This window comes from Salmo salar, chromosome ssa19 (genome assembly GCF_905237065.1).
Source record: "Salmo salar chromosome ssa19, Ssal_v3.1, whole genome shotgun sequence".
Lineage (NCBI taxonomy): Eukaryota > Metazoa > Chordata > Actinopteri > Salmoniformes > Salmonidae > Salmo > Salmo salar.
This window is the reverse complement of record NC_059460.1, coordinates 62,969,202-62,994,542: the sequence shown is the minus strand read 5'-3', so window position 1 is coordinate 62,994,542 and position 25,341 is coordinate 62,969,202. Positions and strand designations below refer to the sequence as shown.

General features: G+C 40.9%; 1 protein-coding gene across 1 annotated transcript; it reads left to right on the top strand.

Moving 5' to 3' along the window:
- The first annotated feature begins 243 nt into the window (after window positions 1-243).
- Window positions 244-25,314, top strand: smarcd2 (SWI/SNF related BAF chromatin remodeling complex subunit D2). Its single transcript, XM_014158642.2, has 13 exons — window positions 244-811; window positions 2,219-2,397; window positions 4,723-4,762; window positions 4,900-5,022; window positions 5,338-5,457; window positions 9,942-10,037; window positions 10,613-10,714; window positions 18,955-19,116; window positions 20,055-20,152; window positions 20,537-20,672; window positions 21,186-21,308; window positions 21,596-21,697; window positions 22,443-25,314. The coding sequence occupies exons 1-13, from the start codon at window positions 662-664 to the stop codon at window positions 22,494-22,496; spliced, it is 1,485 nt and encodes a 494-aa protein (XP_014014117.1). The 5' UTR covers window positions 244-661; the 3' UTR covers window positions 22,497-25,314.
- Window positions 25,315-25,341: the final 27 nt, after the last annotated feature.

The window sequence follows — 25,341 nt, the reverse complement described above, 5'->3', positions numbered from 1 at the left end:
TCTGCATGGGCAGTGCCATTGAGGCTATCTCCATTTTGAAGTAGTCAATTTTATTCTTCACTTGGCTGATCCCTTCTGATGACTGGGTTGGACATGACTCCAACAGGGTCACCAGGAGGGATCAGCCAATGAAGTTGGAAGTCTCACCCAGTTGACTAAATTAAAATAGTGGAAGCCCTCAATGGCGCTGCCCATGCTAACATGGCCTTTTGACCACTAGAGGCCTCTATCATTCTCTATGGTTTCAGCCAATCTGGCAACAACTAGCTAGTAGGAGGCGGCACTGGCAGTTGACACGGCGCACACACTTCTATCTTCAGACATTGGACAGACTCTTCAACATGCTCTTGTGACCATTAATATAAATTGGCCTGACAAATTCAACTATTTGGGGAGGGGATGATACAAATATACCACTTTGTAGGAAGGAGTAAAGCGACCGTCGGTCATCACTCGCAAATAAACACCCCGGAACTGGTTAGCTAGCTAACGTTAGTAACGTTACGCTCAGTTGGCTAGCTTTTTATTGGCAATGTTTACTAGCTATACAACTGTCAACACGCGTGGAGAATAAACGTTTGGCCTGTGTACTATCAGCAAGACAGCTTGTTCTCAACACCGAAAACTTCACGGCGACCTACCACCACTTGTAGCTCCGAAAATGGCTTCAAGAGGGGGCTTTCCGGCTACTCAGATAAACCCCAGTGTTAACCCCATGAACGCTGGACATGCAGGCGGTGGAATGAGGATGCCAGGAATCCAACAGAATTCGGGTTTCCGAGCCATGAATGCCACTCCTCAGTACCATCAGGTAACTTGTCGAGAGTTTTCCCCTCGGCTAACTTGTAACTAATTGTATATAATTTACCGTGATAACTTTGCTTTATTGGCTAAAATATGGCAAGTAGTATTACTTAGTGACAAGTTAGGCAACGTTACTGTATAACGTTATCATGTTACAAAAACAGTGTTGGGTTAGGCTAACTACTAGCTAGTAAAGTTAGCTAGACACTGCTGTAAGTGTCAGACAAGTGGCAATGCAGCTACTGTAGTTAGAAAATTAATTAGCGTTCCCTATTCATCTGTGGTATAATAACTTTTAATTTAATCTGTCAACTTCCGCATTTCAAGAAAGTGAAAAACTGACCGCGGCATGAGTAGTTGATCATACCTATGTGAAGCTAGCCAAAATAGTGTAATTTGCGGCTCGCCTTCAAAATAAACGTCCCCCTTTTGAAAGTGATTCAAACGGATACAAATTGTGGAATAATGCTGTTTTTGGACTCGATAATGCTAAACAAAGTCGGAATGTTATATAAATTCAACAAAATAAAATTAGTTAATTTTACACAAGTACAAATCTGTTAATTGCACTAACTGTGTGTTATAATTTAATTGCATTAGGGCATACTCATGGGCACTGTACAGCCTAACCTATGGATGTTGTACCTATGAAATAGGGTATCAGCCTACTCAGTCATACTCAAATATTAGCATCTTATCTCTTATTGTGGGACTCTTAAAAACTGCTGTACAGTGCAATATGAATGTCCAATAGACTGACTGGAAGGGTGATTTCCCACAGTAAGAGCTAAGAAGCTTATATTTGTGTAAACTCTACACAGTTGTGTTGTGTGAAACCCCATTTAATGGGTGCACAGTCCATAGGTTAGGCTTTACACTGCATGTAAATATGCCCCAATGCAATTCTAAAGTCTAATACATCCACAGTGTAATTTCAGATTAACTAATTGTCTTTAGTTTAATTTATATAAAAATATTCTGGCCTTGTTTAGCCTTATCTAGTTCAAATATAGCATGATATCACTATTTTTATCCGTTTGAATTACTTTCAATTGGAAACTTTTATTTTAAAGGCCAAGGGCAAATTAAACTATTGTGGTTAATCCTTATTATGGCTAGCTTCATACAGCTAATCATACATCACGTGGTTGCTTGCTGGCTACTGTCAGTTGCTGGAAAACAATGTTTGCAAATTAACAGGCAGCCAAAATGCAAGCTTTTTCATCACCGCTGTATGCATGAATATATGTAGCTAGTTCATGCATAATGTGTTAGGCTACGAAAACTTTTATTGCTAATACATGGTTCCTCTGAAAGATATCATAACAAACATTGATCACTTCAGTGAGGAAGAAAGTTGTCAGTTTGCCATAAATGTAACCCCTTTCTGTTCCCCTGTGCTTTTCATTTCCAGCACCCTGGTATGCCACCCAACAGGGGGATCTCGATGGGGCCAATTGGGGGCCCTGGACCCTCTTATGGGGGCGGGAACATGCCCTTACGCATAGGAATGGGGCAATCAGCCATGGACGCCTCCCGAAAGCGATTCCTTCAACAACAACCGCAAGGGGGGCTGGGAGGCCCAAGGCGTGGGTGAGTTAGGGGGTGGGTTGGGTGGACTGTCTGTGGGGCACACAGTCTGTTTTTGAAAGGGGACATCGGGGTTGTTGTAGTAGTAGTGGTGGGGTTTGTGGGGCACCATTGCACAGCATATTGATTAACCATGACTGAGGATTATGGCTGTAGAAAAATATATTTGGTCTTGCCAGACATTGGCCTTGTCTGAAATCTGTCATGCCTACTACTTACTTACTAAAACTACACACTATTTACTAATCGAACTACATACTATTTAGAACATACTGCTTAGTAAAAATGAATGCAGTAAGCAACAAATATCAACATACTAGGCTCACCCATCCTGAGAATGCATCATCTAATGTGACATTGCGCTGATTCCCGGCATTCGTTCATTTGGGTACAACGTGTGCCCTTATCTCATTATCAGCTGTTGTCACACACACACGTGAGTCTGGAAATACTATTTTCTTCCTCAAAAATGTGCAGCGAATTCTACTAGATGAAAAGCCGAAAGGAAAATAACATCCTGGAATTTAAACCATACTTGCTTTTCGAAATTTCGCATACCTAAAAGGCCGACTATTTAGAAAGCTAGTATGATTATTCGGACACGGCTATTGTCTATACCAGGTTATCGTTCTTGGTGAATTCTCAGGCAAAGTTATTTTTGAATTAATGATGCAGTTTGAATGCTGAATACTTCATGTCATGAAGACATGCAACCTAACTGCACTACTGTCAATGATAATGCATCTGGTAACCACAACCAATAGAGCACCATGTGATCCCCACAAACAAGTACAAGCCCTTTATGACCATTAAGTGTACACCACAGTACTAGAAGTCAGCCGTGTGGTGGTACATTAATGACACACAAGACAGACGGTCAGTCTTTAGGGACCTTCCAGGGTCTTTGATAGTGACGGTGGTGTAGGGACACTACTGAAAGACTCTTTTGTACCCCTGTCCTCTCAGTCAGTGGTCTGTCTGTTGCTCCACACAGTCTGCTGCACAGAGGAGTTAAAAACAAAGAAGACATCCCATGACCATGCCCCACTGCCAGACAGAGCCACGTGGACAAGGGCATCTTTTTTTTTTTTTGCCTCAAAATGGAATGAGGTCATCTGCTTGTAAATGTTTGGGAGGATGGATGTCTGGTGGTTATTTCTATCATTTTGATTTACCGCAAGGGTCTTGTGTTTTTTAATGTAGTTTTCAAAATATACTGAACAAAAATGTAAATGCAACAGTTTCAACAATTTTACTTAACTACAGTTCATATAAGGAAATCAGTCAGTTGAAATACATTTATTAGGCCCTAATCTATTGATTTCACATGACTAGGCAGGGGTGCAGCCATGGGTGGGACTGGGAGGGCATAGGCCCACCCGCTGGGGAGCCAGGCCCAGGGAATTAGAATATGTTTTTCCCCACACAAAAGGGCTTTTCTTACCGACAGAAATACTCCTCAGTTTCATCAACGGTCTGGGTGGCTGGTCTCAGACGATCCCGCAGGGGAAGAAGCCGGTGTGGAGGTCCTGGGCTGGCGTGGTTACACGTGGTCTGCAGTTGAGGTCGGTTGGACGTACTGCCAAATTCTCTAAAATGATGTTGGAGCCGGCTTATGGTGAAGAAATGAACATTCAATTCTCTGGCAACAGCTCTAGTGTTTAATAAGCTTCTTGATATGCCACACTTGTCAGGTGGATGGATTATCTTGGCAAAGGAGAAATGCTCACTAATAGGGTTCTGAACAAATTTGTTCACATTTTTGCAAAATAAGCTTTTTGTGCATGTGGAACATTTCTAGGATCTTTTATTTCAGCTCATGAAACATGGGACCAACACTTTACATGTTGTGTTTTATATTTTTGCTCAGTATAAATTAGATACTTGGCACTTGATTAGCAAGTCGCACCAAGGGCTGAAAGTGAAAGGCTCTCCAAGGCCCTGAATAATTGGATTTACTTGTTACGCAAGGGGGAGCTAGTTTAATTCGATCGAAGAAAACAAAAGCTTTTGTTGATTAAATTGGGTCCAAAGAGTTGTCAGCCTGAACAGGCATCATGGTCATATTCAGTAGGCACGAAGCGGAAGAAAACATATTGAAACGTGGAGGTACCATCTGAAGTCGTCCAATAAGAAACACTCGTTTTCTGTTGCAAAACATTTTGGTACGTTTTACCTGAATGAACACATCCCAATCCTCTAGCTTTTCCCTGTAGCTATCATCATAAAGGTGTTGCTGTTTAAATAGTCAACATTCTAAGCGCTTTACAATATGCCGTTAAAGATGCGTGAAGATCTAACACTTTGTCTCGATTTGTGTTTTTGCAGCAAAAGGCGCAGGATGGCCGACAAGGTTCTACCACAGAGGGTGAGTATAAACGTTGCTCCCTTGAAAAATAGTTTGATCTAAAACCATAGATATGCAGACATTATATGGCTCTTTATCGATCCATTTATTCCCGAATGGGGAGGAAGACCCCACATATTGAAACCTCCTTGTTCCAGATCCGAGACCTGGTTCCAGAGTCTGAGGCCTATATGGACCTGCTGGCCTTTGAGAGGAAGTTGGACCAGACCATCGCCCGCAAACGCATGGAGATCCAGGAAGCCATCAAAAAGCCCATTACGGTACAGCTCAAATTCATTTCTATGTATGGTATTGTAAGATAATAATCATACATTGACAAATTAACACAATTTGGTCTTCCAGTGTTTCCCTTAGATTCCTCTTCAGTCAGTATACAAAGGCTCCCAAAGCAAAATCCAGGGCAACATCCAGTTTATGTCAAATTATTTCAGTCTGTCTAGATCTGCAAAAATTATTTTACATCTGTCAGGCAAGAGAACTAAGAAGGGTGGCCTCCCCAACATTGGTATAGGCATGGGAAACACTTTCTTTTTGTAAGGTTGTGATGTGTGCTCTTGTTTACCTCTCCCTCTCAGCAAAAGCGCAAGTTGAGGATCTACATATCCAACACCTACACACCCGGCAAGCCAGAAGGCGAGGAGGCAGAAAAAGTGTCATCCTGGGAACTAAGGGTGGAGGGGAAACTCCTTGAGGATGTAAGTGACCCAACTGTGTCTATCTGACGGCAGTGGTAGCTAGCGTAAAACTTGTGACGTCACCCACCTAAAACCACACAAGATGAATGAAATAATATTTCTAGCCAAAGCTTAGTTGTAAGTCACAAGCCAGTAGCTATTGGTCGTCATCCAACATGTAGGGAAACATTTTTTTAAAGCGGAGGAAACGATACCTGAATAAAACTGCATCCATAGTTCTTGTTTGTTATACTCGTATAACACCACGTTATTTTTGCGATGTTCAATCAACACCATATGTAGTTGGACAGAGAACCTAAAATGTGGCTCTATGCTCCAGCGTTTTGGGTTTTGAGATGTTTCATGAGGCAACAGTACAAAATGTCACCTTTTCATTCGAGGGGATTTTCATACATACTGTTTTACCGTTTAGAAATGAAAGCACATTATACAGTTTCTTCGGAAGTATTCAGACCCCTTGACTTTTTTTAAATGTTATATTACAGCCTTATTCTGAAATTGATTAAAACAAAAATCCTCTGCAATCTACACACAATACCCCAAAATGACAAAGGGAAAACAGGCACAGATCTGAGAAGGGTTCCAAAACATTTTGTGCAGCATTGAAGGTCCAAAGAACACAGTGCCCTCCATCATTCTTAAATTGAAGACGTTTGGAACCACCAAGACTCTTCCTAGAGCTGGCTGCCTGGCCAAACTGAGCAATCGGGGAGAAGGGCCTTGGTCAGGGAGGTGACCAAGAACCCAATGGTCACTCTGACAGAGCTCCAGAGTTCCTCTGTGGAGATGTGAGAACTTTCCAGAAGGACAACCATCTCTGCAGCACTCCACCAATCAGGCCTTTATGGGAGAGTGTCCAGATGGAAGCCACTCCTCATTAAAAGGCACATGACAGCCCGCTTGGAGTTTTCTAAAAGGCACCTAAAGACTCTGACCATGAGAAACAAGATTCTCTGGTCTGATGATAACAAGATTGAACTCTTTGGCATGAATGCCAAGCGTCATGTCTGGAGGAAACCTGGCACCATCCCTACGGTGAAGCGTGGCGGCAGTATCATGCTGAGGGGATGTTTTTCAGCGGCAGGGACTGGGAGACTAGTCTGGATCAAGGGAAAGATGAACGGAGCAAAGTCCAGAGTGATTATTGATGAAAACCTCCTCCTGAGGGCTCAGGACCTCAGACTGGGGCGAACGATTCACCTTCCAACAGGACAATGACCCTAAGCACACAGCCAAGACAACGCAGGAGTGGCTTTGGGACAAGTCTCAATGTTCTTGAGTGGTCCAGAAGGAGCCTGGACTTGAACCTGATTGAATATCTCTGGAAAGACCTGAAAATAGCTGTGCAGCAACACTCCCCATCCAACTTGACAGGATCTGCAGAGAAGAATGGGAGAAACTCCCCAAATACAGGTGTGCCAAGCTTGTAGCTTCAAACCGAAAAGAAGACTCAAGGCTGTAATCGCTGCCAAATGTGCTTCAACAAAGTACTGTGTAAAGGGTCTGAATACTTATGCAAGTGTGGTATTTTTTTTTTATTTTATTATAAATTAGCAAACATTTCTTGCCCTGTTTTTTTTTTCCTTTGTCATAATGGGTTATCGTGTAGATACTGTGTAGAAAAACAATTTAATCAATTTTAGAAAAGGCTGTAACATAACAAAATGTGGAAAAAGTCAAGGTCTGAATACTTTCCGAGGACACTGTATATCTAGTCCCCCCCATTGATTGATAATTATTTGGGCAAATTCACTTTAGTAGTAAAAAGTTTAGTATTTGGACCCATGTTCCTAGCACGCAATGAGTACATCAAGCTTCTGACTCGACAAACTCGATTTAGGTTTGTGTTTTGAGTTATGTTTTGCCCAGCAGGAGCAGAATAGTGATTGATGACCCAAGTAATTTTCTTTCTAATTGAGTAGATAAGATGTTTCTGAACACCCTTTTTAAATAAAACCTTGATAATGCCATGATTATGAAAAATCATGATGAGTGAGGTTGGCCTACAACAAAACATGCTAACCTCTCACCATTACCAATAACAGAGGAGGTAAGCATTTTTCAGTGGGGTATGGTCTTTGTGCCTCTACGTTTCTCACTCATCATGATCCATTAATGACTTAACATAATCATGGTAGAATCCACATTAATGTAGGAGTGTGTGTCCAGAAACATCTTCTGTTCTTACTAACAATAAAAGTGACTCTACATTACACTACATTATTCACCGTTCTGTTCCTACTGGGCAAAACATTATCTAAAACGCAACCAAAACAAACTATTAAAAAAATGAGTTATTTAACTCGGCAAGTCAGTTAAGAACAAATTCTTATTTACAATGACGGCCTACCAAAAGGCAAAAGGCCTCCTGCGGGGACGGGGGCTGGGACACAGCATGGCAGCGACACAGCATGGCAGCGACACATGACGACAACGTGGTAGCAGCACAAAACATGGTACAAACATTATTGGGCACAGACAACAGCACAAAGGGCAAGAAGGTAGAGACGACAATACATCACGCGAAGCAGCCACAACTGTCAGTAAGTGTCCACGATTGAGTCTTTGAATGAAGAGATGGAGATAAAACTGTCCAGTTTGAGTGTTTGTTGCAGCTCGTTCCAGTCACTAGCTGCAGCGAACTGAAAAGTCGAGCGACCCAGGGATGTGTGCGCTTTGGAAAACCTTTAGCACAATGTGAATGTGGAGGATGAGTGCTGCAGTAGATATCTAAGGTAGGGGTTAGTTGATAGTAATATAACATTTTGTTGGATCGTTAATTGAGCAACTATAGACCATCTACAGATGGACCATCCAAATAGTGTCACTGAATTTTCTGTTGGAAACATTGTCCGTATATGAGGCTGCAGCGATTAGACGACAACTGGAAAATTAGGAGCCACACATTAAATCGAAAACCATTAACTGTTATAACCGTTGTAATACATTTTAGAAAATATGTTCCAGCTTTTATTTTAGTGCATATTAACTCTCTCGCTTATCTCCATTACATTCCAAACATGGTGTATGTTGCAACTTTTTTTATTTGGAGTGGATATCAAATCTCCATTACAAATGCATCCAACAAGTTTGTAGACACACAAGCTTTATGTAGACATTAACCACATTTCCATACAACCATTTCATGCAGATGATTTGCCTGACGCATAAAAAAATAAGTAATGACAGGTCTGGTGGAAATTTGGTGGATAATTTTGTTGTTGGTGAAATGGATTATGCGACATTTGCGGTGGATATGCTTTTATGCGCAAATATTGATGTTAAAACCATCTCGCTGGGAAACTTGGATTCATGCTATTTTTAAAATGGGGAGTTGCAGAGTTTATAGGCTGATGAAATACGTTTTTTAAAGTTCATAAGTTTATGACTTATGGTGGATAAAGTTCACGGTAATGAGCTTTATGCAAATGTCCAATAAATATCAATACTACGTCATCATGCACAGCTGTCTATCTGCAAAAAGTCAGTTTGATGGAAACCAATTTGCCTATTTTTCTTTACATGCAGAATTTCGCATGAAAGTCTGTTGCCAATTGTATGGAAACCTAGCTACTTTTCACATTATCAGTGAATTTGGCCTAATACTTATTACTTCGTATGGGGGGGAGACTAAGTACATAAAGTGCCTTCATTTCTAAATGGTAATAGGAAACATTTGATCTCAAATCCAAAATGCTGGAGCATAGAGCCACATTCACGATTTTTAATTTAACTGTCCAAATACGTATGGTGTTGAGTGTATGCTCACTGCTCAGAAATATTGTTTTCGCCGCCACCGTTTCATCTGAATCTAATGCCCCTTTCTTACAATTTACTACCTGAGCCTGTCTCTAAAAGTATTTTAGGCACTTAACTTCAGCGTTCTCCAACTCTGTTGGCCTGTGTCCTTGGCTTACACTACCCAGCCAGATGTTTTTTCCGTTTTTCTCATGTTCCTCTTTTCTCCGAAACAAGGAATTGAAACCATGGCTCGTTCTTTCTGTTACGTGCCATGAGTCGACATGCACCCTTCATACTTCTCCTCTTCCAGCTGACAGTCATTGTCTGCATCCCAAACGGCTCCCTATATAGTGCACTGCTTTTAACCAGATGGTAGTAGTGCACTATATATGGAATATGGTGCCATTTGGAACGCACACAATGACTGGCTTGGCTGCAGCCACATTAAAAGGGGGGGGGATTTATTTCTTGTTTTCCATTGCCTCAGTGGTTAGAGCGTGTGTAGGAAGGGGTGAGAGGGGACATGTTGCGCAAACAGTCATTGGCAGGGGTGAGTTTTGGTGGGGGGGGGGGTGTAAACTTAACCTAACATTCTGGGAGAAGATGGCTTTCGCCAGCCACAGCCCCCTGATGTGGTAGGTACCAAACAATGCAGCTGTAGAAAAACACTGTAAAACAAAACAAAAAAATACCAGTGTGAATGATTTGTTTTCTTCTATTCTTTCCTCACATGCTATTCCTAGCCTGGGAAACAGAAGAGGAAGTTTTCGTCTTTCTTTAAGAGTCTGGTCATTGAGCTCGACAAGGAACTGTATGGACCTGATAACCACTTGGTAGAGGTATGAAGGACACCAATACACACTTTGTCGACTACATTGACAACGTTTTTAGAATAGTACCCCTGAACAAGCGTTCAAATTGCCATTACTGTTCAATTGGTCAGACATTAACAATGAAAGGCTTACCGTAATGAAACTCCAATATAATAACACATGTCGCACACACAGCCATGTTGATCCTACGAATGGTGTTGGTCCTTGTGTAGAGAACGGATTGCATGAAGAAAATCTCAATAAAACCACACTCGTGAAGAATAGATGTTAGTGTGCTGTTTTTGCACCTTGTCAAGTTCTTTTGGGCACACAACGGAAAAGGTTTTGCATCGGAAAAAGAAAATGAGTTTCTTATTGGACAAGTGCAGTTAGACCCTCCCCGTTTGTCCATTTGGTGCCTAATGAACATGACTCTGGGTTGTATTCAATAGGCACAAAACAAGCACGAAATGTGGAGGGACTTGTCCAATAAACAATTGCTAAACTTCTCCAATAAACAATTGTTTTTAATTTCGTTTGCAAAATGTTTTGCACTAATTAATATGACCCACAGTTCTAAACTCTCACTGTTTTTCTCTCAGTGGCACAGGATGCCCACCACCCAGGAGACAGACGGCTTCCAGGTGAAAAGACCAGGGGACGTGAGCGTGAAATGCACCCTGCTCCTAATGCTGGACCACCAGGTATATATATATATATATATATATACACACACACACACACACACACACACACACACACACACACACACACACCAGTGTATATTTTGTGCACTTAAATTTGATTTAGTCTATTAAGTCTTAGTCACATTTGTCATTTGAATAATGATTTAATCTAGTTATGTCAAAATGACAGTTGGCCATTTTAGTCTACTATAAATGCCCTTTCATTTTAGTCACATCACATTTGTATTGCCTCATTAACCTATAGTAAACATAAATCACTGACTTCGATGTGCACAAACATCCATAGCCTTGTCCTACCAACATTTTTCTGCATAACATCCTATTCTCTTCCCAATAATAGAAATATGACATATACACTACCAGTCAAGTTTGGACACACCTACTCATTCAAGGGGTTTTTCTTTATTTTTACTATTTTCTTCATTGTAGAATAATAGTGAAGACATCAAAACTATGAAATAACACATATGGAATAATGTAGTAACCAAAAAGGTGTTAAACAAATCAAAAAAATTTGAGATTCTTCAAAGTAGCCACACTTTGCCTTGATGACAGCTTTGCACGCTCTTGGCATTCTCTCAACCAGCTTCACCTGGAATGCTTTTCCAACAGTCTTGAAGGAGTTCCCACATATGCTGAGCACTTGTTGGCTGCTTTTCCTTCACTCTGCAGTCCAACTCATCCCAAACCATCTCAATTGGGTTGAGGTCGGGTGATTGTGAAGGTCAGGTCATCTGAAGCAGCATTCCATCACTGCTTGGTCAAATAGCCCTTACACAGCCTAGATGTGTGTTGTCATTGTCTTATTCTTTTTTTACCTATAGTCCAGGCAGGGGAGGGTCATGTAATTGATGAAATTTCGATATTTCTCACGGATTTAGATTTAGTTGCTCATTAGGCTATATATCGATGTGTGCCGATGCCGCCCCTAATCTCTGATTCTCCACTGGGCGCTCAATATCAAGTGTGCCTATAGGCTAATTAGTGTGGTCTCAATCAAGTGGCCTATAGGCTACAAAGTGCATGCTCAGAGAGGGACAGAGCAAAGTTATATTTCTAAGATTGCTGCTGAGATGGTGTAAATAAAACTAGGCTGCATTATACACTGCAGTGGATATTCCAACCCTGAGCCCCAGCCTGCTCTGCTCTTACTGATCCAACACTTTTGTTTGTGTGTGCTGCTTAACCAATGACTGTGCTGTGTAGGGCTACGGTGGCAGTTCAGGAGGAGAGTCAAAGGTTTCTTCCTAAAATGATTTTTGATTAGGCCAAGTCCAAAAAATGCACTAAAATTCTGTTCAGTTTGAGAAGGGGAGCGCGAAGATGAGGACCAGAGGTCAACTTTGATAGCGTGCTACTGCTATAATTGATTTTATTAAAAACAATATGTTATTGACTAGAAGTAGACCGATTATGATTTTTCAATGCCTATACCGATTATTGGAGGACCAAAAAAAGCCAATATGTGCCATGTAAAAAAGCTAACGTTTAAGTTCCTTGCTCAGAACATGAGAACATATGAAAGCTCGTGGTTCCTTTGAACATGAGTCTTCAATATTCCCAGGTAAGAAGTTTTAGGTTGTAGTTATTATAGGAATTATCGGACTATTTCTCTCTATACCATTTGTATTTCATATACCTTTGACTATTGGATGTTCTTATAGGCACTTTAGTATTGCCAGTGTAACAGTATAGCTTCCGTCCCTCTCCTCGCTCCTACCTGGGCTCGAACCAGGAACATCAACAACAGCCACCCTCGAAGCAGCGTTACACATGTAGAGCAAGGGGAACAACCACTCCCAAGTCTCAGAGCGAGTGACGTTTGAAACGCTATTAGCGCACACCCCGCTAACTAGCTAGCCATTTCACATGGGTTACACCGGCCTAGTCTCGGGGGTTGATAGGCTTGAAGTCATAAACAGAGCAATGCTTGAAGAATTGCGAAGAGCTGCTGGCAAAACTCACGAAGGTGCTGTTTGAATGAATGCTTACGAGCCTGCTGCTGCCTACCATCGCTCAGTCAGACTGCTCTATCAAATCATAGACTTAATTATAACATAATAACACACAGAAATACAAGCCTTTGGTCATGAATATGGTCGAATCCAGAAACTATCATTTTCGAAAACGAAACTTTTATTATTTCAGTGAAATACAGAGCCGTTCCGTATTTTATCTAATGGGTGGCATCCCTAAGTCTAAATATTCCTGTTACATTGCACAACCTTCAATGTTATGTCATAATTATGTACAATTCTGGCAAATTAATTACGGCCTTTGTTAGGAATAAATGGACTTCACACAGTTCGCAATGAGCCAGGCGGCCCAAACTGCTGTATATACCTTGACTGCTTGCACGGAACGCTAGAGAAGTGACACAAATTCATGTTAGCAGGCAATATTAACTAAATATGCAGGTTTAAAAATATATACTTGTGTATTGATTTTAAAGAAAGGCATTGATGTTTATGGTTAGGTACATTGGTGCAACGACAGTGCTTTTTTCGCAAATGCGCTTGTTAAATCATCACCCGTTTGTCGAAGTAGGCTGTGATTCGATGAGAAATTAACAGGCATCGCATCGATTATATGCAACGCAGGACACTTTAGATAAACTAGTAAAATCATCAACCATGTGTAGGTAACTAGTGATTATGTTAAGACTGATAGTTATTTATAAGATAAGTTTAATGCTAGCTAGCAACTTACCTTGGCTTCTTGCTGCCCTTGCGTAACAGGTAGTCAGCCTGCCATGCAGGTGGTTAGAGCGTTGGACTAGTAACCGGAAGGTAGCAAAAACGAATCCCTGAATCCACCCTGAACAAGGCAGTTAATCCCCGTTCCTAGGCCGTCATTGAAAATAAGAATGTGTTCTTAATCTGACTCGCCTAGTTAAATAAAGGTGTAAAAAAAATCGCTGCCCAAAAATACCGATTGCTATGAAAACTTGAAATCGGCCCTAATTAATCGGCCATTCCGATTTAATTGGTCGACTTCTATTATTGACCTCCCAATAAGCTAGTTTCTTTGACGTTCAGAGGCTGACTTTGCTTGGGAAGTAATCTAATTCTGTCACTATGGATTGATTAAGCTATTCACCCCGACAGCTTTATTGGAAACACTTGTGACCTCTGATTGGTTTAAGCCACCGAAGAAGAGTAGCCAGCAGTTAAAGCTTACGTTAATCTGTCTAGGTAGGCCTACTTTCTGGGGTGGAAAGGTAAGCCTAACTTTTGAAAGTATCATGCTCAGATTCATAATGACCTCTCAGATTAAATTAACTGCGGACAAGACGCACTGATTTGGCATTGGAGAAATATGATAATATGAACACAGGCCTATAGCTCTGTCCATTCTTAGCCTGTAATTTTGTGTGGTATTAAAAAGATATTCAACTAATATGTAAAGTTACATAGAATTGCATGAAATGTTTATAAAAGACAAAATTCTCGGGCCTGCAAATACGATGATCGATTCAGGCAATGCTTTTTGTCCACTGTGGTATGTGAACCCACAACCTTTTGGCCCGCAGCCCTGTGCGCTATAAAAAATGCTTACAGGACGAAGAACCGTTTGTATAACGGCATATCCAAGTCTCTGGTCTGTCCAAGAAGTGAGGGTATGTTCTCTGCTATCCACTTTGTTTTAATTATTATTTTGGGTATAGGGGAGGGTTTAGGTCAAATATATTTCGCATTGTTCTACATAGAACTATGCTATCTGAAAGTTCCAAAACATTGTGTCCTGCTGAACAAGCCCTAGGTTGTTTACACTGCTGCTACTTGCTGTTTTATCTATGCATAGTGACTTTACCCCTACCTACATGTACAAATTTCTTCAACTAACCTTTACCCCCACACATTGACTTGGTACCGGTTCCCCCTGTATATAGTATCTTTATTATTTTGTTACAAAATAAAAAATATATACACCAAAAGTAGTGCTGTAACACATAGCCTACATTGTAATATGGTAAATGTATATTGAGGAACCAAAGAAATAAGGTGTTTGCCGTACTCCTAACTACCGGTACCCAAAACTACACAACTAATCACAACAGCAATACCATTGCCTTTAACCCCTGTGCGGCCTGACATCCAGCGAAAAATCATATTGCCATTAGCATAACAAAATTTAATTTAAAAAAAAAAAAATCCATTTTTTTTTCAAATTATATTGTTTTATAGATACACCTCTCCTGAATCGAACCACATTGTCCGATTTCAAAAAGGCTTTACAGCAAAAGCAAAACATTAGATTATGTTAGAGGAGTATATCGTAAAAGTAGCCACATAGCCATTTTCCGACCAACCACATGCATCACAAATAACCAAAAAACAGCTAAATGCAGCACTAACCTTTGACAATATTCATCAGATGACACACCTAGGACATCATGTTACACAATACATGCATTCTTTTGTTCGATAAAGTTCATATTTATATATAAAAACAGCATTTTACATCGGTGCATAACGTTGACTAACTATTTTCCCTCATGCATCTGATGAAACAGAGCTACAATTTACTAAATTACTATTCGAAAACATTTTTAAAATGTAATATTGTCATTCTAAGATTTATAGATGAATATCTCTTGAAAGCACCTGTAATGCCAGATTTAAAATTAACTTTACTGGGTAATCATACTTTGCGATGAAAGGGGATGCAATACTCTGAAAAATAGGCTAACGTTACAGGTCAGCGCCATCTTGGAACAATCGCATATCACATCTAGTCTTGTATACTATTGTCAATAATCCCTTACCTTTGGTTGTCTTCATCAGAAAGAACTTCCAGGAATCCCAGGTCCACAACAAATGTATTTTCGTTCGAAAAAATTACTCCTTTATGTTCCAAGAGCTTGTTCTTGTTAGCGCGTCTGAAGGGTGATCCAAATGCTCCGTCTGCCGCGGGACAGCCATTTCGAGAAAATGCTTTTTTTTTCCCCCATTTAGGTTCGTTCAAACGTTGTATAACATAAATCTTCAGGGCGTTTTTCAACAAGAGAGCCAATAAGATTCAAGGAGGATGATTGCATTGTGTTTCAAAATGTTTCGAAAGGGGAGGGTAACCAGGGGCACCGGCGTCATAATGGTGATGGCCCTCTCCGTGTGACCACGTTCCACAGCGTGTCATTCTGTCAGTTTTCACAGTAGGAGTCTCAAATCACTTTGTAAAGACTGGGGACATCTAGTGGAAGCAATAGGAAGTGCTCAATGAACCATAGCTCACGGTGTGATTTAATAGGCAACGTGATGAAGTTGAGTTCGCAATTCAGAATTCCACTTCCTGTTTCCATCTGTCTCGGGGTTTTGACTGCCATATGAGTTCGGTTATACTCACAGACACCATTCAAACAGTTTTAGAAACTTTAGGGTGTTTTCTATCCACAAGTATTAATTATATGCATATCTTAGCTTCTGAGTTTGAGTAGTAGGCCGTTTAAAATGGGCGAGAATTTCTTTCAAAATGCGCTGTGGCGCCCCCTATCCTAGGCGACCGTCGAGGTTAACAAATCTTAGTTCAGTCACCAGTTTAAGTTGAGAGTGGGGGTATCCATGGCATTTTCTAATTATGTTCCTATTTTACAAGTAAAAAACATTGAGAACCTTTCATAATGTTGCCAAACAAAGACTCAACAAACTTACCTGAGACTCCCTGTCTCTGCCAGTCTGTCCCTGCATATCTGTCCCCAACTCTGCTGTCTGTGTGCCATCTGTTGCCTGCTCTGCCTAATGACATCATTGTGCAACATTTCCATTCGAATTTCATTTATTTCTTATGAACATTTTATCAACTAGTCTTTGAGATATTAGGCGTTTTGGTGTACTGAAAAATACTCTGTCTTTTTATTTTTCAGCCATTTTTCTACCTGGCTGGCTACACACACACACACACAGTGTGTAGGTTATTTACAGTAGGAGATGGGCTTCTATCATCTTATCTTTTATCATTCTATTTGGGCTTCGATCTAAAAGGTAGCTAGCAAATGTGAAACGGATTAAAATGACAAGAGTTGACAGCTGTATGAGTTCACCATTTACACAACATATGCTGCAACCTTTTGTAATTTTAATAGTTTGTTTCATATTGGCTGGCTTCCAACAATAGCTGAATTTGCAAAGCTAGCGAGCACCAATTCCGTTTTCAATGGTGTTTGCTATAATCTTTGCTACCCGGGTTAAATAAAGGTGAAATAAAATAAATAAATAAAAGTTCCCTTGCGACAATTTAGCTTTTGCAACGAGACCATTAAATATATTTAAGACAATGGTAGAAGAGAGTGTAGTTCTGTTCAGTTTGGACTTCATTTTATCGCTAACCTTATCACAGGGACTTTGAAGGACTAACTTACATCATCTGCATGCTGATCTTGGAATAAATTGACGATAGCAAAGATTCCATCTTTGACGAGGCCACATAAATGGAATAATTACTAGCTAGCTTAATAGTTAATATTTGCCCGCTAGCTCTGCATATTCATATTCTGCTAAATGACTTAAATGTAAATGTAATGTAATATTCAGCTAGTGTGTGTGCGCGATTGACTGGATTAACTTCACGTCAGTTACGTTAATTGAGTGCCTTTCAGACAGTGGATAACACCCCTCTGTTACCTTGCCAACTAAGGAACTGGCAGTGGATCAAACCATTGTGAGGCAAAGGGTGGGGGGGTCGCAATCTTTTGAAACTTTTAAAAACGCGCTATTAAGTGTCTATAATCAGCACAATTGCTTTCATTGCGTATTAGTAATATTATTTAAATTACATAGTTATGTTTCAGTGATATATTGGGGCGGACAAATCAAATTTTTCCCAGGATGGGGGGGTCGTGTCCCCCCCGTCCCCCCGGGATTTCCGCCCCTGGCTGCGCCGGAGCAGAGCCTGTCTGCCCACACTCATCCCTTGCTCCCCCGCAGCTCACCAGCTCTAGGCTGTGTGTAGAGTATCCTTCCCGCTGTTGAACAGAGCGGTGCATCTGTGCTGCTAATATTAATTGTGCTTATCACTGAAAAGATCTCAATCTCTCCAAAAACTAAGTTAATACTGACACACAGACGTGTAATACGGACGTGTAATACGGCATGGTAACACGTAGACATTACAGTACCAATAAACCAGAGTAGCTATGGGGAAATGTCACATGCTATCACAGGGTGATAACAATTTTGTTCATGAAATTGTGATGCATGTTTTGACTGTTATTACTACGTAGTCACTCAGACGTTATCAGGGTCATGTTTGCCCGCAGTATACCACCCTGTATCCCGTTACTGGTTCAACTCTGAACCTAAGCAGGGTCGGTCCTGGTAGGTCCGTGGATGGAAGACCCAGATGCTGCTGGAAGTGGTGTTGAAGGGCTTCTGGTCTAAGGAGATCCAAATCGCCCAGGAGAGTGAAGGGGACATTGCCCTACGTAGGGTGCCATCTTTCAGATGGGACTTTAAATGGGTGTCCTGACTCACTGTGGTCATTAAAAATCCCAACCTGGCCCCATTCCATCATGGCCACCTAATCATCCCCCCCCCCATTCCTAATTGGCAGATCACTCCTCACCTCTCCAACTGAATGCTGATGTGTGGTGAGCGTTCTGGCACAAAAATGGTCGCCGTGCATCACCCAGGTGGGTGCTACACATTGGTGGTGGATGAGGTGAGTTTCCCCCTACTACGTAAAGCGCTTTGAGTACCTCAGTTGGTAGAAAAGTGCTATATAAATCCAATCAATAATTATTATTAATTAGGCACCAAAGAAAACTGACTGAAACAGGGAGGGACTAACTGTCCAATAAGAAACACAAATTTTTGTTTTCCGTTGCAAAATGTTTTAAAAGATTTTCCGTTGCTTTCCGTAATGAACATGATCCTGATAATAGATATGGGGGAAGGTCAACTGAAGGATGCATGGCAGATGTATGACTGTCAGCCCTTTCGCAATATGTATTTCATTTTAGGGAAGTGGAGGCGTGCCAATTTTAAAAGCCAAACTGGCATTACCACATTTGAAGTACTATACTTCCAAACACGTGTTTAATATCTGCATGTTGATTTTGAGGGTTGAATAGTGCTGTTTAAATTTTCAGTAACCCACAGAGACGATGTGATGGGAAGTGTCTGTTCTCCAATTGGCTATATTGGCCTAAAGCCTTCATCTCCCTCCTCCTTTTCTCCTCCTCTGCATCTTTCCTTCTCCCCTCCCTCCTTTACCTCTTCTTTCACCACCTCTTCACACAGCCCCCACAGTACAAGCTGGACCCAAGACTGGCCCGGCTACTAGGTGTACACACCCAGACACGGGCTAGCATCATGCAGGCGCTGTGGCTCTACATCAAGAACAACAAGCTGCAGGACAGCCACGAGAAGGAGTACATCAACTGCAACCGCTACTTCAGACAGGTGCAAGCCCTTAACACTTAAAGGGATGACTTAATTATTCATGATGGCACCTACTGGAGCAAAGGGCCTCGCGTCTTAAAGGGATAATTCATCTCAATTGAACATTGTCAGTGTTGAATTGGATGTCGCCAATGTTTTTTGAGGCCTGCAGAATTATCTTAATGTAGATATAGCATGATCAACAACCCACACAGTCCTAAATAGATAACTGCTCAAATTTAGACTTTTGTGGGATAAAAACAATAACAAAATGTGTTTTTTGGGGGGTGAACTGTAATTTAAACATTACTTGTCATGTAGCCTTAGAGAGCAATTGTGAAAGCTCTCAACCATTTGTCAACTTAACTTGACATAAATACAGCACAAACATGCAGAAATAACAGCCAACAAAAATAACTCTACAATGAATAAAACTCCTACGTAGAGCCCGTTTAGGTTGGTAGAATGTGTGTGTTAACAGTTGTCCTAAAGCAGGGATTTTCAAGCCTCTCCGCGGGGACCTCCAGCCGCGAGCACACCTGGTTCAACTTGTCATCAAGCCCTTGACTACTGGGAATACAGATATGCATCTGTTTCTCAGATACCTTCAAAAAAATAAAAGTAGAGGCGTGGATCAGAACCACTCAGTTGGCCTCCCGAGTGGCGCAGTGGTCTAAGGCACTGTCCTAAAGCACAGGTATCAAACTCTTTCCATGGAGGGCCGAGTGTCTGCGGGTTTTCACTCCTGCCTTGTACTTGAATGATAAGTTAAGGTCCCTGATCAGTACGGAACATAATTGCACACAAATTAAGAAAATAACAAAACATCAAACTCTGCCTTCCATGGAATGAGTTTGACACCCCTGTCCTAAAGGAATGTTATATATATATATATATGTAAATCAAAAATAAGCTTTACTTAAACGGTTAACTATCCCTTTAACTTGTTTGAACTACAGATTTTAGGCTGCACACGTATGCGGTTCTCTGAGATTCCCATGAAGCTGGCTGGCCTGCTGCAGCATCCTGACCCCATCATCATCAATCACATGATCAGGTGTGTATGAGTTGCTTATTAACCAATCCCAAATCGACACTTACCCCTTGTGCTTGTATAGATCTGAGGGGAATGGATGGGAATATGCCAGAGATCTCAAACTTGCGGCCCCATAAGCTGCTTTCTTGTGTGGCCCCCATACTGATATCTAATACCTATTGGAATCGGGCCCTATTGGAAGTGTTCCTAAACCCATGTTCATAGTTTATTACTATAGCTTAGTAATATCATAGTCAGGCTAAAGTCTGGTATACCATTTCTTACATCTGTATTTAATCATTTAATGTACGTAAAAAAAATTTAAAGGGATTTTTCTATGTTCATCCCTTAAAACCGATCACGACTGTCTTAATACGTCTCTGTTCTATTCTCACCACTCTGTAGCGTGGACCCGAATGACCAGAAGAAGACGGCGTGCTACGACATTGACGTGGAGGTGGACGATCCTCTGAAGGCCCAGATGAATAGTTTCCTGTCCTCAACTACCAATCAACAGGAGATCGCCGCCCTGGAGATGAAGGTCGATTTGAATTGAATAAACTTTATTGATCCTTAGAGGTCTGGAACCCTGACCACTATAATGCCCGAATGTTTCAGACCCTTGCTTTAAGTCAGTGGAGTCTTTTGGCACAAACCCTTTCATTTGAGTGGCTGCAGCCAGCAGTGTCTGCTTGTTTTCATTGAGTGACCAATAAAACTCCCATGATCGGAACTAATGAGTAGATATCTTCGTAAATTGGGAGCGCCTCTGTTGCTCAGGTCTTAGTTTGAAGTGCAATGTTTGAGCATCTGCCCAGTTCTCTTATTAGGTGATGGATGAAGAAGTCATTGAATCAACATGGCTAGTTCTTAGCCTGGTCCCAGTTAGTATTGTGCTGTATAGCCAAGACAGTTGGCAAGACAGTTGGCAAGACGGCATAAACAGATCTGGGTCCAGGCTTATTAGTGCTGGCCTTTCCAACTATAAAAACATACAGCTCTTCATGTCATTTCTAGTATCTCATCAGGCATGTCCTCACTCGACTCTTCTCAGATCCACGAGACCATTGAGTCTATCAACCAGCTGAAGACCCAGCGAGACTTCATGTTGAGCTTCAGCAACAACCCGCAGGACTTCATCCAGGACTGGCTCAAGTCCCAGAGTCGAGACCTCAAGGTACTAAATAGCTTGGCATCAAGGGCTGCATTCCATTCCAAAATGCTGCTCCCTTCCCTCTCTCTCTTTGGTTCTTTCCGCACACTTCCATAGCCAAATATTTTCACAATGTAAATCCAATGACTTGTGTATCTGTCCTACTTAATAGAATGTATGTATAGGAATCCATTGCCTTGAATGTAATATACACAAATGCATATTCTCGTGTTGTGTAGAGGAGATTGAGACAGTGGACCAAGTTATTGAAGTATTGTACCCTTACCTGTAAATGTATTGTTGTTTCTCAGTTGATGACAGACGTGGCAGGTAACCCAGAGGAGGAGAGGAGGACTGAGTTTTACCAGGCCCCCTGGGTACCAGAAGCTGTGGGCCGATACGTCTACTCTAAGGTAGGCATCCAGCACCATCGGATGGGTAATGGGTCGCAATATTTTTCATTAGGGCTATATTTGTTGGATCCGTGCAGTACACTCTGTATTGGTCTATCACTAAAAGGGAACAAGGTTGACACACCTGTATGAATACTTTTAGGATGTTTTATATAGGTAGGGCTGGTCGACGTATATAAAGAAATGCTTACAATGCCGTTTCACTGTTAAAGGAATAGTTCACCCAAATTACACATTGATATCCTTACCCTGTAAGCGGTCTATAGACAAGGTATGACTGCAATCCATGCTTTGGTTTTATTTCCCTGGCACTGTTTCTAAAAATGTGAACGTTTTAGTACCACAAGTCATGGTACCTATGTTAGTGTTTTTCATATCCAAAAGTATCTAAAATTAATTATGACTCAAAGTTGCTAAGATGATTTCAAAATGATGGTACCGATATTAGCATTTTACGCAAATCATTTTGAAATCATCTCAGCGACTTTATTGAGCGTCACAATTTAGATACTTTTGGAGGGTTTGGATATGAAAAAATTAGAATACCGATACCATGACTTGAATGTGATTTGTGTCACGAATGCTAAAATGTTAGCATTTAGAAACCGTACCAAGGAAACTAAACCAAAGCATGGATTGCTGTCATACCTTGTCCATGGACTGTTAACAGGGTAAGTAAACCAATGTCATTTTTTTTATTTGGGTGAACTATCCCTTTAAAAATGTACACATTTCTGTGTCTTAGGTGCAGCAGAGAAGACAGGAGTTGGAGCAGGTGCTGGGAATTCGACTCACCTGAGTCCTTATGGAGCGTAGCTCCCCAATCCACTAAAACAAAGCAAGGCAAATTTTAAGATTGTCTTAAACTCCCAGTTTTACATTAATCATATCCAAAACACAACCACCGAACTGGAATCAGCTTCCATCAATTCGCATTGCCTTTTTCAACCACTTTGTAATAGCATATGTTTATATATATTATTCTATAACTATTGGAACTAATGTGGTCTTTCAATCACAAAGCCTTATGGGAATGGTTTGGTGCCATGGTTTCAGCAGGGTAAAGGCTTTTGAGTACTTGGCTGGTATCTGTTAGTAGCATTTGTTTTTTTAAGTAATTACTTTGAGACCAAAGTAATTATTTCCATGGTCTTGCTTATAGTCTCGTCTTTCTCCACATTACGAGGGATACTGTTTGACTGCCAGCTGATTCAAATATTTGCCTTATAATATTGCAAGATGTACAAATGAGTTTGTAGCTTTTTTCCCACATTTGCTTATGATGTCTTAACTTGAGTCAAAACAACTTGACAGTACCAATGCTTATGTGCCATTTTTTTAAAAGTGTTTTTACACTAGTTTTTCAAAGCTATGGAGATGATTAGTTAGGGGAAAGTACCTAAAGCCTAGTAGCCTTTACACAAACAACGCTTGTTAGAAATACAGAATAATATCCTACTATCCATGTTTGGACAGGACACTCAGGAAATCGTAGTGCTGGTAAATCATGGTTAGGGGCTGTTCTATTCGTTAGGAAAGGAGCCCACTTTGTCCAGCTGTTGCAGTCAATTTGGATTTGTGTTTCTCTGTTTACATGCTGTTTTGATTGGTTGTTAGGGTATTTCACTGTCTGAATTCCAAGGGGGGGAAGATTGGCAGTTTGGGTGGGTGCAAGGGGGTCTCCCTAAAAGGAATTAAAGGGTTACTTTGGGATTTTGGCAATGAAGCCCTTGACTTCCCCAGAGTCAGATGAACTCATTGATACCGTTTGTCTCTGCATCCAGTATAAGGAAGTTAGAGGTACTATTGCGAGCCAGTGATAACTAGCGTTAGCGCAGTGACTGGAAGTCTATGGTATCTACTAGGGAAGTAGATAAAGGGCTTCATTGCCAAAATCATGACGTATCCATTGAACTTAATTTAGGAAGTCTGAAACTGTTATTTTAATTAATAGGAATCCAAACCATAGTAGTACTTCACAATGTGCATATGGTTGTCCTGTATTTTCATGTAAGTCTTAAAGGGATAATCCACCACAAATTCCTATGATTAACAGTTAAATAACACTATGTGAAGAAAAATAATGGCAGTCAATATCAGCATGTGAAGTAGCTAGCTAGCTGTAAAATCACCTAGAGAAACTGCACTGTCAATTTAGGAGTCTTGCACAGAGTTAACTTGCAGTTCGTCTCTGCCCAGAGCTTCATACATTCATTGGCCCACAGCAAGTGCAGATTATGTTGCTATGGCAACTATGGCCCTTTCCCACAGACACACAGAGTGCATTGCGATATGGTACTTGAAGGAGAAACTGGGTTGAATAATTTGGTACACTGTTTAGATTGAGCACATCTAAGCAAAATATGTACTTTGTGATGACAGTATAAATGGATGGATGTGTTTCTGGAGAAGTATGCCCATACCATCTATTGGCAGATTTGGCGATCTGGAGTGCAGGTAATTGTTTTAAAAGTGCTATTAAATGTAATGGGGGAAACACTATCTCCAGTGACAAGAACCATGTAGCTATGATGCGTTCCTACATGATTTTCACAGACTGACCACTTAGAAGTTAAATCATGGGGCAATTTTTATTTTACCCACTGATAGAACAGGCTTATCCCAAATTGACAGGTTTTACATGACTTTAGTTTCTGGGGTTGGATTATCCCTTTAATCTATACTGAACAAACATGTAAACACAACATGCAATAATTTCAAAGATTTTATTGAGTTACAGTTCATATAAGGAAATTAGTAAATTGAAAAAAATTTATTAGGCCCTAATCTATGGATTTCACATGACTGGGCAGGGGTGCAACCATGGGTGGTTCTGGGAAGGCATAGGCCCACCCACTGGGGAGCCAGGCCCAGCCAATCAGAATTAGTTTTTCCCCACAAAAGGGCTTTATTACAGATGATCCTGCAGATGATGAAGCTGGATGTGGCGGTCCTGGGCTGGCGTGGTTCTCGTGGTTGTGAGGCCGGTTGGATGTACTGCCAAATGATCTATATAAAAAAAAACATTACATTCCTGCACTCAGCACGCTCCCTCAACTTGAGACATCTGTGGCATTGTGTGACAAACTGCACATTTTTAAAGTGGTGTTTTATTGTACCCTGCACAAGGTGCACCTGTGTGATGATCATGCTGTTTAATCAGCTTCTTGATTTGCCACACCTGTCAGATGGATGGATTATCTTGGCAAAGGAAAAATGCTCACTATCCGGGACGTGCACAAACTGAGAGAAATCAGCTTTTTGTGTGTGTACAGAACTTTTTTTTTTTCAAGCTCATGAAACACTTGCTGTGTTTTTTTTTTAATTATTTTTGTTCGGTGTAGCTTGAATGTTTTATATGCAGGTTTTTACTTTAGGAAAATGTCTAAATGCCTATGAACGTTCCAAAAATCCGATTTTTGTCAGTGCCAAAATTGTTCTTGTGAAAGAGAGCAGTTGTGTTTCAAGGAATCTCACTGCTGTGCCTGTTCCGCTTCATTTTCTATGACATCTTTGTAGAAGTTTGCATGTTTTCTATCCACAATTGAAAGCTTTTATACAATTATACTCGGGGGTGCCTTTTGGAATATTTCGTAAAATAAATATACTTGAAGAAACATTTCTACGTATTTATTTGGACAGTA

Excerpts from the sequence above, each read along its gene's own strand:
- smarcd2 (XM_014158642.2), top strand. The coding sequence starts at position 662 with ATGGCTTCAAGAGGGGGCTTTCCGGCTACTCAGATAAACCCCAGTGTT. Across the intron at positions 4,763-4,899 it reads ACAAGGTTCTACCACAGAGG|ATCCGAGACCTGGTTCCAGA; the intron begins GTGAGTATAAAC and ends TCCTTGTTCCAG. Across the intron at positions 20,153-20,536 it reads ATCATCAATCACATGATCAG|CGTGGACCCGAATGACCAGA; the intron begins GTGTGTATGAGT and ends ACCACTCTGTAG.